The 15,184-nt window shown below is 39.3% G+C and overlaps 1 protein-coding gene across 3 annotated transcripts in view; it reads left to right on the top strand.

Moving 5' to 3' along the window:
- Nucleotides 1-5,757: 5,757 nt before the first annotated feature.
- Nucleotides 5,758-15,184, top strand: part of ZCCHC7 (zinc finger CCHC-type containing 7) — a 267,332-nt gene continuing 257,905 nt past the window's right edge. For 2 of the 3 annotated variants that reach the window (XM_063082280.1, XM_063082278.1), the window contains exons 1-2: nt 6,085-6,174; nt 10,558-11,184. In XM_063082280.1, coding sequence (XP_062938350.1) covers nt 10,578-11,184 — 607 coding nt within the window. In that variant the 5' untranslated portion in view covers nt 6,085-6,174; nt 10,558-10,577. Of the gene's footprint in view, nt 5,828-6,084; nt 6,175-10,557; nt 11,185-15,184 lie in introns of those variants that run through there. The other variant, XM_063082279.1, reaches the window with a different exon arrangement.

Here is a 15,184-nt window from a genome sequence, read left to right as displayed (position 1 = left end):
TTTTCTTTACTTATCTTATTCCTTTGCCAGAAGATCCCCATGCCTTCTCTAGTTGGCAAACTCTATTCATTCTTTTTATTTTTCCTTTTAATTTTGTATTTTGACATAATTTCAGACTGAGAGAAAAATTGCAAAATTAGTACAAAGAATTCTCACGTATCTTTTATCCAGATTCCCAAAATGTTAATTTTTTACTGTATTCCTTCCTTTTTCTCTCCCTACCCCCCCAACCCTACAACTTTTTTTCTGAACCACTTAAGAATCAGTTTCAGACATGATGCTCTTTTACTCCAAGTACTTCAGTGTGTATGTCCTAGAAAAACAGACATTCTTTTACATAACCATGATGTAGACTATTTCCGCTGGAGCAGGCATACACTCTTCTCTCCTGCCCTCGGATATCTGAACTCAAGACTCTTCAGCCTTTGGGTTCCAGGACTTAGACCAGCGTCACTCTGGCTCTCAGGCCTTTGGCCTTTGACTGAGAACCACACCATCGGCTTCCCTGGTTCTGAGACTTCTGGACACAGACTAAGCGATGCTATGAGCATCCAGTTTGCAGGCAGCCTGTTGTGGGACTCCTCAACCTTCATAATGGTGTTACCCAATTCTCCTGATAAATCCTCTTATGCATATGATATATACATGATCTATTGGTTCTGTCTGTTGGGAGAACCCTAATACACAGTTCAATGAATTGAGACAAATATGTATACCTGTGTAGTCAACATCCAAGAAACTTTCCATCACCCCATAAAATTTCTTCCTATCCTGTCCAGTCAATACCCCCGCCCACCTAAGCAACCATTGTTCCAATTTCTGTTACCGTGGATTTGCTCTTGAACTTTATATGAAATCTATTGTTTTGCTTCTTTGGCCCAACAAAATGTCTTTAAGACTATGTAAAGGAATGGGGTGTGTGTATATACACTACTCTCCTTAGTCAGAAATCTCCATATTCTTGGGACCCCTGTAGCTCTTTATATCAGTCTTAATGCCATGCAGCCATGATGTTTTGTGTATCAGTAGTTTATTTCTTTTTATTGATGAGTTATTCTATCGAATGAACATACCACTATTTGTATATCCATTTGCCTATTGATGGGCATTTGGACTGTTTCCAGTTTTTTTTGCTATTGTGAATAAGGCTGCCATTTCTGTATAAATCTTTGTGTGTATATGCTTTCTTAGGAGTAGAATTATAGATGTATGAATAGGTACGTTTGTATATGTTTAACTTTACAATAAACTACCCAACAGTTTTCTAAAGTGGTTTTACCGTTTTATACCCCTACCAACATAACCATAATAATGAGAGTATAAAAAATCAGTAAAAGAACATTGATACACTACTGTCATCTACATTTAGATTTCACCAATTGTTTGCCTTTATGGCAAAAGAAAATCTTAGATCATGCATTGCATTTATTACGTATCACGTCTCTCTAGTCCCCTCTAATGTGACAGTTCTTCAGCCTGTCTTTGTGTTTCCTGACACTGATACTTTTGAACAGATAAATCAGGTATTTTGTAGAATGTTCCTCAATTTGTGTTTGTATGATAATTGTCTCATGGTTCAATTCAGGTTATGCACTTTTGGTAGGAAGACCACAGAAGTGATGCGCTGTTCTTATCAATGAATCACATCTCTCTCTTTTTTTTTTTTTTAAAGTGAAAATCCCTCTTAATCCTTCTCCACTCCCATCCTAAGAGGTAAATAATCATTGTTATTGACTGGTACCCATCCAGTATTTTCTCTATGCATTCATATACACACACACCTATATACAGGCACACACATATCCTTTAAAAATATTATAAAAATGAGTACATAATACACTTACTGCTCTGCAAGTTGACTTTTTTCATTTGACTGTATGTCTTGTAGATCTTTCCATGTCAGCACATTCAGATTCACCTCATTCTTTTAAAAGCAGCATAGTTTTTTAAAATAGTACGGTTATGTCCTTGTTTTTGTTCTTTGTTGATGAATATTTATGTTTTCATTTTCTCTATCACAATTGCTGTACATACATTTAAGTACATAGCTCAATTACAATTTTGATAGATACTACCAAATAGCTCTCCTAAAACACTTTTCCAATTTGTATTCCCATCCACTTTGTATGTGACAGTTTGCATTTTTCTGATCATTAATGATGTTGAGTACCTCTTACCATTCATGGCTTTTTGGATTTCTTGTTCTGTGAATTGCCTACTACTGTTCTTTACTGTTTGAACACTGAATTGTTGGTCTTTTTCTTACTGATTACTTATTTGTTCAGCCCCATTCAGTTCTCCTCTTCTGTGGAGGCTTCTTCATTTCCCACAAGCAGCCAGCTGCTCACTCCTCTGCTGTCCTACAATAGTGGTGATACTCTGCTCAAGCCTTCATTTACCAACCATTTCATACTAAATTCATTCCACAAGTGTACACTCTGAGCCCACTATGTACTCGGCCTTGGGCCAGGTGCTAAGTGGAGAGATAGAAGCAGGTCAACATAGTCTCTTCACTTAAGTTTAGTTTTGATGTGCAGCTTTGGGCGTAGAAAATAGCATGATTTTTGGATTCAGACAAGACTTGGGTTTGAATCCTGCTTCACACTTCTCAGCTGTGTGATTTAGAGCAGGTCACTTGACCTCTCCAAGTCTCAATGTCCATGCTAGTGGAGTCATTTTGAGGCTGGGTGAGAGACAATATATCTGTAGCGACTAACAAGGGACTGTTACACAGTAGGCTCTTGGTGAATGAATAGCAATAAAAGGCAGCCGTTAAGAGGTCAAAATGATTAGTTAGTCCTCAGAGGTTCTAGGAGCTACTAATAAACTGGAAAAAAGAAAGGAGGTAGCTCCTCTCCTTGCAATGGGAAGGATAAAGATGAGTAACATGTGTCACTTGCCCAGGTCTTGCTACAGTATATCTCCCAACTTGCCTGTCCTCTGCAGCAGGTGTCTGCTTTGTCCTGACCCTTTATCCCAATTCAGCTGCTCACTGTTGATGGAGAACTGCCACTTCCCTGGGGAAAACAGGTGCTTCCTTCCTCAAATAAGTAGTCTCTTTAGAACATTCTCTGTAAGAGAAGCTTCAGGATACTTGTGCATGCTGCCACCATGAATTCAAGAAATGGGGACCAGAGACAGCTTGAAGTGGAAAGAGAAATGCTCTGTATGTGTGTGTGTGTGTGTATGTGTGTGTGTAGGTGGCGAGAGACTCAGAGATCCTGATTATATACACAGCTCTGTCTCTGCTAGGTGACTCTTGGCTAGTCTCTTCCTTCTTGGCTTCAGTTTCCCCATCACTGCAATGAGAGATTGGATCTCATGATTCTAAACAGTTTCTAAATGAGAACTCACTATGCAAAGGAATGGGGTGTGTGTATATACACTACTCTCCTTAGTCAGAAATCTCCATATTCTTGGGAGCCCTGTAGCTCTTTATATCAGTCTTAATGCCATGCAGCACCACATAGCATTACAGTTATTTGGGGTCATGACATGGTTTTCCCATTGAGCTGACAGCTGATGGATCCAAATCTGGTTCTTGGATTCCTACAGCCTACATTTGTATTGAGTGCTTTGTTGTCTGCCAGGCACTGTGTCAGCTGGTGAAGATACAAAGATAAAACATCAAAGCTTCTGCCTTCAGAGAGTCCACAGTCCAGCCAGGAGACAACTGTAAGATAAATACAATATTATTGCCTTGATGCAGGTTTTTCTGAAGTGTAAGGAGTCCAAGGAAAGGAATGCCTGTTCTGTCTGGCTGAGTTGAAAGGTTTCCATGAAGATCCAGGACTTCAGCAGTTAGAAGGACAGGGAGAAAGACTTCACAGGCAGTGGGAGCATCCTCTGGAAAGACAGATGTGGGAGAGCATAGTGTATTCTGGCAACTGTTCAAGATTCAACATGGCAGTGAACGGGTGGGCACGCGTCAGCTCATGAAGTGCCTTTTATACCTTCCAAAGGACCCTAGGTTTTAAGACATGACCTAAAGGGAATGACAAGCATTTTGAGCATGTGAAAGCAATAAATCTTTTTGAATGCATGGGTAATAATGAGAGAATGGGGCACGGTAACTAGGAAATTTTCCTAAATTTGCAGCCTGTAGCAAGTTAACCTTTCTGAGTCTGTTTCCTTTTTTAGTGAAATAGGAACTAAAAATATCAACCTCAAAGAATTGTTGAAATTTAAAAGAGATTATATATAACATGAGGGTACTTCAAAAAGTTCATGGAAAGATTTATATTATCTTTTAATTCTATTTTTCCACGAACCTCTTGAAGTACTTTCATACACTTATAGGAGTAAGCCTAGCACTTTACTTAATAAAAGCTCAGTATTTCTTAAAAAGATGTTTGTTTTATACAATACACATTTCCTAAACAAACAATCCAGTAATCTGTGACCCACTTCTATGCCTGTTCCCTTATCTGTAGAATGGCTTCTCCAACTTTACCTTTTCATAGTACCTTGTCCTTCCTCTTCCCAGCACTTATCAGAATGTTAAATTTTCTAATTATTTTCCCAACCACTTTTAGATCTGTAAAAAGCAAAATTTCAACAAATTAGTTTAAAGATCTCAATTGGCTTTATTGTGATTATAGAATTGGGCAACCGTTCATTACATAAAACAGAATAAGTGTTCCAATGAGCTGAGCAAAAGGAGTTGACTTTATAAACAGAAAAAAGGCTGAAGAAAGCAGCAACAAAGAATGAAAGGTGGATTGGTTATTTCAAAGTTACTTTCCTCCTCAGGTGGGGACAGGGAGACAGAACAGTAGCAAAATTATTTCATATCAGGTTATTTCAGGCTTTTTTTTTTTTTTTTTTTTTCTTGTTTTTATTTTCGGGGCAGTACTTTTAATGTAAGAATTAAAGCAGAGGGCACATTACTTTGTCTATTGAAGATTTAAATAGGCCTGCTTGGGAAATTGGCTGTTATTTCTTTCCCTTGATTTCTTGGAAGGTCAGATAACTTAGTTTGTGTTTGATGATGTCCATTTTGATTTTTAGTCTGGTCTGTTGGGGCCTAGTGCAAAAACTTAGTCCACACAATGGCTTCCTATAATTTTTATTTAACAGACCATAACCAAACTATCTGTATTCTGTTTTCCCAGCTAGACTGTTGGCTCTATTAGATGAGAGACCTTTTAAAATTTACCTCTTATCTGCACTTTCTAGCACCTTCTGGTTCTTAACAGACGTTCAATAAATGTTGTCATAAACGTCGAAAAGAATCAAAGTCGAGCTTATCTTTCAGGACTGTTGCAAGGGGCTAACGAATTGGTAAAGTTTTTCGTTATTTGTAAAGTTGTAAAGATAGGTTTCCTTTGACCAAGTATTAATATAAAGTGTGAAAAGAGAACCCAAAGTCAGAGGCTCCCACCACAATCTTGTAGCCTCCAGAGGATTCCAACGGACCGCATTAACTTCAATCTTTAGCTGGAGTACATAAAGGGCTAAATTTGTTACTTGGTATTCCAGAAAGAAAGAGGCCAAAGCGCCCCATTGTGAACTATGATCATCTTTAACATACAAGGTGGAAAGGACCAGCCTGAGGTCACGCAGCCCGCGGGAGAAGCTAGAGGTCAGAACTTCTCAAAGAGGGCTTCCCCTCCCTGCGTTCTCCGGGCTTGTCGGCCAAGCGGCCCGCCCTAATATCCCGAACAAGTCCCGACTACGCTCCCGCTCCACGCGGCACTGGAAAGACGTCCCCCAGAGGCGAGAGAGGAGGAGGAGCCGGTCCCGAAAACCCGCCCAGGGACATCATGGGAGTTGTAGGGTTTTTTTTGCAGGCACGGAGGGCACGAGCTCCCCCTGCTTTTGCCTGGTAAGTAGTATCTTTCGGTAAGTCACTCAAAGTATGCCCCGTCATAGATGAAGCCTAGGTATCTCCAACACAAGGTGTGAAGTGGAAAGAGCTACCCAAGGAAGGCAAACCGAAAGATTATCGGCGGGGAAGAGAAAGGGTTAACAGTTGCTACGCATGCGCACAGAGGGCCTGGAAGCTGGGAGGGGACGGAAGACGACTGCTGAGAGCTGTGTTGTCCCCGGAAGTGCCTTCCCTCCTCCCGGGTCCGCGCGGACGCGGCTTCCTTACCTCATTTGTCGTCGCCCCTCCCCGTCCTTTTACGCGTTTTGGTTCCTGGTTGGTGCTTCCTGGTTGCAGCAGCGGCAGTGAGTATGTGTGTGACGGCCCCCGAGCCGCTCGCGGCCGGGGGACCCCTGCCCGCCCTCCTCCTCCTCGCCCGCCGGACTGTGGAGTGCGCGTGCCCCCTCGCCGGCCTCCGTGTCCCCCGTCTGTCCCCCACTCGTGGCGGTGCGCAACTCATGGCCCCTCAGCTGCGCGCCGCCCCACGCGGCTCGGCTGACCGGCTGGGGTGTCCGTATCTCCCTTTCACTCCATGGCCTGAGGCCTTGATTCAAGAAGGTCTGGGCGTCTGCGGCCTCAGTGGGGGTGGTGTTTCTGTCTGTTTTACCTCTTACCAACGTTCCCCTGTCTTTTAAGGGGAAGCCGGTCAGTCAGTTAAACGTGGAGGTCTCGCCGCACCGAGGAGTCCGGCCTTTGAGGACCGAGAAGTTCTGGGCCAACTCCAGCATATGTTGTCAGAAGCAGCAGCTGGAGCTGTGCCCCTTCCCTCCTGTAAAACAAGGAGACTTGGGCTCAGTTCGCTAAGATTCCTTTTATTCCTCACATCCTGTGAGCCGACAGTTGCCTTCATCTTTAAAAGAAGTGCTACCGGTGCAATGGAAAAACTGTGGCTGGGAGTCAGCAGGCCTGGGTTCTAGCTATGGCTGCAACACTGACTCGTTGGTGACTCTAGAAATCTCTTACTTAGGCTGAAGTTACGATTATTTTAGATTACAGGGTTGAATTAGGAGATCTTTTTTAGCTCAGTGAATAAATAGGAAATCTCTCAGCCCTGTTTCTCCAAGTATAAAATTTGATGACTCAGCACCCTTCGAAAGCTCTTGACTTTGTGTTTCGAATACTTAGGTTATCACATGCAAAGACTTTTTAAAGTGCACTGTGTGTATTTAAGAGAGCATTATGCCTTGGGGACAGTTTAGCATTGCTGCTTTCAAGAGAATCTGAGGGTGGTGAATGAATGAACTGAGGAAGAATTGGAAACGGGTATTGGATGAATAGCTACGAGGGTAAGAGACGCATGGCAAAGGGTGTTTCCAGACAGGGTTCTTATAAAGAGCTGTTATGTATCTCCAGAACAGTTGGGACTTACCTGAATAAATTTGGCATAATTTTCTCACACCGTTTACTGTGTTCTGTCTTCTTTACTGTGACCATTGTCTCACACATTTGGATTCTCTATGCCAGTTAGATTTGATTCGAAGTGGCAGTCAACTTTGAAGAATTGACAGAAATTTTAACCCGATAGTGTTTCAATTGTCATTGTCAGGGCAGCTCACTGAGAATCAGAAATTTTAAGTTGGAAACAAACTATGTATTAATCACTTTCCAATTAAAACTGTGGATTAAAATCAAACTGTAGGTTTGTTTAAGTTTGCCTGAAATGGATGCCTGTGTCATTAAGAAGGAACATCTAGGCTAAAAGTGCTTTGGAAGGACATAAGAGCAAAATGTCCAGAATAACCAGTAGGTAGACTGTTAGAGCAGGATTGGCTTTAAAGATGGTATATGTAAATTCTGAAGGCTTAGATAAGCCTTAAGTTATATAGTTTAAAAAGATTAAGTGAATGAATGCTGCTCCCTCTTATGAATGATGAGAACTTTTGCAGCTATTCTTTATAGCTGTTTTATATTTGTTAAGCCATTTTAATTCTTTGGATAAATTTTATTCTCATTCCCACAATATTTTAGGTTCTTCTGTAGGAACATTTTTTTTTTTTTGATTATGGGATTGACAAAGTCTGAGTACCAATGGGAGGTTCTTGGATGGTAAACTGACAAATTTAAATTTATGTTTTTCCTTCCAATTAAATTCCTCTTTCATAGTGTTTATACTCCGCTGGAAAGTCAAGTGGATATTTGTGAGGTAAATTTGAGTGTTAGAAGCAATGCAAATACAGCAGTGAAAAAGGGTGTTTTTTAAAAAATCTTTATTTGAAATTATTTATTTTGACATTTTATTTTAAAATCTTACTGAATACTTGGCTGAGAATCAGGGCAATGTGAATTAGTTCTAGCTGTGTTCTTAACCAGCTGCCTAACATAGGATAGGCCTTGTTATCTCTTTGGACCTCAGTTTCCTTATACGTAAATTGAGGAGGCTATGTGAGAATCTGAAAGGTCCCTTCTAGACTTAAAATTTTGTGATTGTCATAAGGATCTTACATTATCTAGTTTAGTATGCTGGGTAATTGTGTACAATGATCAAAAAACTGAGAAAGCCTTCTGAGTCAAGGGATGTGTGCATATATATATGTGTGTGTGTATAAAAATTATATATATCATATTCGTTCTCCAAGTATACACTTTTAAAAAAAGTAAATTAAAAGCATTTGAATGTAGTTAGTAATATAAACCAAAACAGTCTCATGCAAACCTTAACTCTGGCGTGCATAAGCTACATAAATAGAAAAGAGCACGTTATGCCAAGCACAATTTTCATGTACAGAAGGTACAAAATCCTCTTAAAGGCCATAGGGGCTAAATTGTTAAATTCATTTTTCTACATTTCAGGGAAAGAGATAAATCCTTAGACCCAAGGAAGTCAGTTTTTATTATGGTTCTGTAGTTATTTTTGGCATACATTCACAGGTGTGCCTATGGCTCTATTCTTAATCCCTTCCCTTTGGGATGGCTCCAAGAATAGTACAAATTTGTAACTCTGTAATTTAGCTCTTTAATTTTTCCTGTGCTGCACTGGAATTAAGTTTTATCTTAAGTCCGCACTGGATCCTGAGGATGGATCTAATGAGGATTTTGAAGGAAGCATAATTCCTTTGACTTCTTTTAGAATTAATTTACCTATTAAATAAAAAGGAAAGGATTCATCTTTTATTTGAATTCCTCTGAGGCTAACATTTCAATATAAACTGATAGATGCTATGAGCATTATTATTCAGACAGCCACATTCAGTTTGTTTGACAATAACAGCATAGCAACATGAAGGACAGTGCTACAAGGGAACAGGTATATTGTACCTTTTAGAAGAAAAAAGGCGTTAAAAGTTGGTTTCCTTATTTCTGTAATATAAACAAAAAACTCCAGCATGAGTGTAATACATTTTTGGCTCTTGTTCATTTGATTCTTGGGGTCAGCTGGCTCTATTACCAAAACTACCATCTCAACACTTTGACATTTTGGGCAGAGAGTTGGGAAACTAAGAAAACAACTATTCTTTTAAAATTATATCTGTATAAGTAAAAGTAGAAGAAAGGATAAATTGGCATTATTCTCTAGGCCATCCCTGATTTTGGAACAAACATGACTTATTTTTCTAGAGCCCTCATTTTGATCAATATTCCATCAGTACCTGATTAAAACATCTACCTTGTATATTTTTGCTTGATATGAGAATTTAAGACTTTGGAATAGCCGAAGACAACTGAGAAATTCATCACATCATACTTTCCATATTTTAGGAACATATTAGACTTATCAGGTCTGAAGAATAAATGCCTGATGGTATAATTCGTTTATTTATTCATTAATTTAACATACATTTATAAAAGTCCCCCTAAATACCTGTTACTCTGCTTGGCTTTGGTGATCTGTTGTTTAACAAGATGCATATAGGTCTTGCCTTCCTGGGGTTTTGTGGTCTGTGCTGCTGAAAGATTTACGATGAATAAGTAATTAGAAATGTGGAAGCCTATCAAAGGAGCGTTTAATTTAGTCTGGTGGGAAGTGATGTTTAAGCTGAGTTGAAGGATGAGCAGGATTTAATATGCTCACAGTAGGAAAGTAAAGTGTTTCTCTTTATGCCTTTATTCCCAAAGCTGGGAGTTTTGTCTTAATTTTAGGTCTTTAGTAAGTTTGTATTGCATACACATTTTTCTAACTAGCACAGAAGTAAACATGCTTATCAGATATTTTTATATATTCTTTTGGCCAAGAATCAGAAGATTTGGCCATGAGATTGATTTTTTTTAATTGAGTGTAAATATCTATACCCCAAAAATAAGTATGATAATTGTTTGCTATGGATTTTAGTCACAGTTGAAGTAACATTTCTGTATGAGAATGTATACCTGAAAAGATGAGACATAGAACCAGAACCAAGGAAAAGATGAAGAATAGATGGACTAATGAGAGCTACTTAAAATGTTTTCGTGATTTTCAGTGTTTTGGAGAACAAGTACTGGATCACCCCTGTTTTTCCTTTCCAATATACCTGCAAAATATTGTATGATATTTCCATTAGTAACTATAACTCAATTTGTTGGTAGTAATTATCATTTGAGAGGGGTGGGCTTTATTAGAGTAGGTCATAGTAGAATTTAGAAATCATTGGAAGAAAAGGTGCTCTAAAAGAAAAAGTTGTTTTAATATGTCTGAGAAAAATTTTGTGCACCAAACAGGCTTGATCTGAGTTTTAAAAATATATTCTTTGTATGACTTTTCTCTTTCACAGCATCAGGTTACTGATTTTCCATGATGTTTGGAGGCTACGAGACTATAGAAGCATATGAAGATGATCTTTATCGGGAAGAGTCATCTAGTGAACTGAGTGTTGATAGTGAGGTGGAATTTCAACTCTACAGCCAAATTCACTATGCCCAAGATCTTGGTAATGTCATCAGGGAGGAAGAACATGAAGAAAAGAACTCTGGAATTTCTAAATCATTGACTAGTAAACCAAGTCAGAAGAACTTAATTGTCCTTTCAGATAGTGAGGTTATCCAGCTGTCTGATGGGTCAGAGGTTATCACTTTGTCTGATGAAGATAGTATTTATAGATGTGCAAGAAAGAATATTAGAGACCAAGCACAGGAAAAGACCCGAAGTCCTCCTGCTTCCCTTCTTTGTAATGAGTTGGCTGATAAGAAGTGCAAGAGGGATATTGAGACGCCTAAACCTGAAGAGAGAACAGGTGTGATCCGAGAGGTCATGATTATAGAGGTCAGTTCAGGTGAAGAAGAAAGCACCGTTTCAGAAAGTGATAATGTGGAAAGCTGGATGCTCCTGGGATGTGAAGCAGATGATAGAGATGATGGCATCCTTCTGAACCTTGTGGGATGTGAAAACTCTGTTACTGAAGGTTAGTATCATGTTGGCCATTTTGAAAAGTATTATCATCTTTAATAAGGACTGCTTTTTCTAGACAGAAGACCAGTAGGGTCTGCTCCATTTAATTCTTCAACTTTCGGTCTTGTTTTTTGGCTTGTTTCTCATGAGACTCTCTTACCAGTGGCTACTGTAATGGTGGTCTGCCTGAACATCAGAAAGAGTATGTCAGAATACCAAAGACACTCTGCTTCTGCTGTAAGCAAATTCATAGCTGCTTCTTCCTGTTTGGCTAGTGCCAGTTCTGGACCTGAAATCTTAGTTTCCCTCTCTCTCTGCCACAGGTAAGTACTCCACCATGTCTGACATTGGTCCTGTGCTCTCATTTGGCCATCTCTGTTGGGACTGCCTTTTCCGAAGTGATTTGCTTAGGCAGGAAGTAACCAGGTAGAAAACATGGGGAATGCTAGGTACACAGGATAGGGAATTATTAGTATTAGGGTTTTAGGAACTCCATACCGTGAGACATGAAAACATGAAGAGTTGTAAGTCTAGGGTAGATTGTAGGAAAGAATGCAAATTCTGAGAGCCATATATCAAGGATTAAAATCTTGGTGTTAGCTTTGTCTCCTCTGTCACACGTAGTCATCGAGTCTTAATTCTTATTCCTTTAAAGGGTCCCTTCCTTTCATTTCCCTCCTTTTATGCCTAATGCCTAGTCTCATGTAATAGTTTCGTAAATGGTCTTCTTTTATATCTGCTCTACACACTGGTAGTCTTGAAATGACCTTTTACTCATGGTACTTTACTGTTGCTCCAAAACCTTTAATGGCACCCTGCTGTCCTCAGAGGAAATGAGGACATTGAATGTAGATCATGCTTGGAGCCCTAGGGATTGGCAGACTTTTTTTAAGGAGCCAGATAGGAAATGTTTTAGGCTTCCAGGACAGAGAACCTCTTAACTACTCAATAGCCTTAGATAATACCTAAAGAAATGGGGGTGGCTGTTCAAATAAAATCTTACTTACCAAAACAGTTGGCTGGCTCAGGCTGTAGTTTGCTGACCTTGAGAATTTGACAATAAAAGGAAGAAGAGATAGAGTAGTAGTTAAAACAGAGCAGAACCAAGTAAAGTTTTGTACAAATAATGAGATTTGATAATGTTTTTAGGTAGAAGGGAAGAAACTTTTGAAGAAGAAAGACTAAACACTGTTTGCTGGATCAGGTTAGAGGGACCAGGCAAGAGATGGGATCAGGTGTGTACATAGTTCAATTAGTCTTAAAAAGGAAGAGACACAGCACTAATTGTTATATCGTCAAATATTTATAGAGGTAGAGAAGAAAGAATGAATTCAGATGGATTGAGGTGGATGTCAGGATGTGTTTGATTTTCTTGGGAAAATGATAGCAGAAGTGGGAGTGGGCAGAGGATAATGGGAAGCTTAGAGTGTGGAAGGATGTTTAAGTACCGTGGGGATTACTTTCAGGCAGTGGTTCTCAGTACCATTCAGTGGTTCAGGTACCTTTTGAAGATGACAACCTCTTTAACTTTGAAGGAATTTGTGGACTCCCCCCCACATCGCCCATGACTGTAGTTATATTTTTAGTATTTCTTAATTGAGAAAATGCGTATTATCAAAAGGTACTCTTTAGTGCTCTCTCACATGACTTAGTATTTTATTAACCACAACATTGACTACACATTTGGTAAATGTTAATATATACATGTTGGAGATAGTCTTTATATAATGCATGCCTCTGGGTACCCATTACGGTAGCTAATTCTAAAGCTTTCCAGGAGTCTGAAGCTCACAGGTTGGAAATCGTTATACTAACAAATGAACAATAAGAGAATAAAGGATTGCTTAGAAGTAGTACTCAGTCAAAATAATGTGAAATTGTATTGAATTCATTTTGAGTTCAACTTTTCCAGTAATACTTGGCAGCCTGGAGCAAGATGAGAGAAACCAAATGATCCAGGTTAGGCATAATGAGGGGTCTTCAAAAAGTGCATGGCAGATTCTTATTATCTTTTAATTCCATTTTTCCATGAACTTCTTGAGGAACCCTCATAGAAGGCCAAAGTAAGCGTTTAGCCTATTCTTCCTCTAAATTGCCTTGTCCTGAGATCACACCTAGTTTCAGTAATTATTTCTGTGTTCATGATGATTAAATTGGCATATCCTTTTCTTAATCGCTTTCTTTAATTCAAGTTCCCTATGTACACCTTACTGGATATTTTCATTTGGATATCTTACTGTTGTTTCAGATTTAACAACCTGAAAAGAAAGCTAGTTATCTTACCTTGAAAACAGGTTTCTGCTTTGCACTAAAGAATCTGCAGAGATGCTGAAGTTGATGGCAGAATATGGGTAGATTGGGAAAAACATGAACTAGGTGCTGAATTCATTGAGGAACTTGGAGCTGTGTCATGACTGTGATTAATGATGGTGATGAGGAAGTGGAGAGGTTGATTTACCTGCTGGTATGGACCTAAAGGGGAAGTAAAATGATGATACATGATGGACATGGTGTGGCACTGGAATGGGAGTGGTGGTGCGGGGGTGAGGTGGCTGTTCTCCTTTCTGTTGACAAGAGGGTAGCCAGTTGGACATGTTAAGTTTTCAATGAGAGAGGGTTAGTAGTTACATGGCATTGTTTGGAAAAAGGCAGGTCTCAGTGAAAAAGACGTGGAGGAGGTACATTTATGAAAATTTTATTGTGTAAGTGTTGGGTCATGGAAAGGCAGTCTTACTGCGTAATGTGGAAAGCCTAAAACAGAATAATTAAAATAAGGACTGGCCTGGAAACAGGGAAGGACACTTGTTTCAAACTAGAGAGTTGGAAAAGACTTGTTGGAAGCCAGGATGCTAGAGTTGAGTTTGAAGGATGAGTAGTAGTTTGCCAGCTGGAGAGGGGGATTAGGTATGTGGGTAGGCTGGGGTTGGAGTGGAAGGTTTTAGGTGAAGAGAACAGCATGTGCAAAAGCATAGCAGAATGAAAACACACAATGAGTTTGAGGATGTGCAAATATTTTAGACTTACTGATAAGGTGATAGTTGGGGAAGTGAGGGATTATGAGCATAGTGAGGCCACTAGGGCCTAGCTCAGAAAAGGGTTTTCTGCATCCATCTTAAAGAATTGTCCGGAAAGTTGTGGAGTCATTGAATGATTTTAAGCAGGCAAGTAACGTGTTCACATTTTTATTTTAGAAATAATTTTGGTGACTTTGTGGAGGTTGAATAGTATAGTTAACAATTTGTATGATGGGATGGGTGGATAGGCTTTCTATTGTAGTAATATGGGCTAAAAGTGATAAGGACAGAATTAAGCTAGGCAGTGGTAGTGGGGCTAGCAAGGAGGAAATGGATTTGAGAGGAGAGCTTTATGTAGGAATATGGACATAACTTGGTAATTTACTGGACGAAAGAGATAGAGGATTTAATGATGACTTCAACATCATAAACCTGGAGAACACAGAAAGATGAGCAAGTTGCCTAGGAGCTGACTCATAATAGAACGAGCTTCTCAGGTCAAAATGAAGGATTGATAGTGGTATAGTGAGGATGGGGTAAGGGACAGCTGAGCCATATGGAAATAAGGATTCTGGAGAAAAGGATGTGATGGATTTAGACATTTATGTCTTACTGAATTGAGAAAAAGAAGATTGGTAATCAGGCATATACAGAAATCTGTGGGAAAACCATTTTATTAATTTAAGTTATAAACACAATAAGCATGTGTCTTCTTGAACTGCATTTTTTGGGGGTGATATTTGTATGTATTTATTTTTATTGAGATGAAATTCATATATAACAAAATTAACTAAAATATTCAATTTGGTGGCATTTTGTACATTCGTTAGTTGTGGAACAATCACCTCTGTCTAGTTCCAAAACATTTGCACTACATCCAGTTGAGCAGATCTTGTACCCATTGGGTAAGTCACTCCCTGTTCTCTCCTTCCCCTAGTCCCTGGCAACCACTAATCTGCTTTTTGTCTGTGTTGATTTATCTATTTTGGATATTTCATG

The sequence above is a fragment of the Cynocephalus volans genome, chromosome 17 (assembly GCF_027409185.1).
Source record: "Cynocephalus volans isolate mCynVol1 chromosome 17, mCynVol1.pri, whole genome shotgun sequence".
NCBI classification, from domain to species: Eukaryota; Metazoa; Chordata; class Mammalia; order Dermoptera; family Cynocephalidae; genus Cynocephalus; species Cynocephalus volans.
The sequence above is the reverse complement of the archived record's forward strand: the minus strand, read 5'-3'. Positions and strand labels throughout refer to the sequence as shown.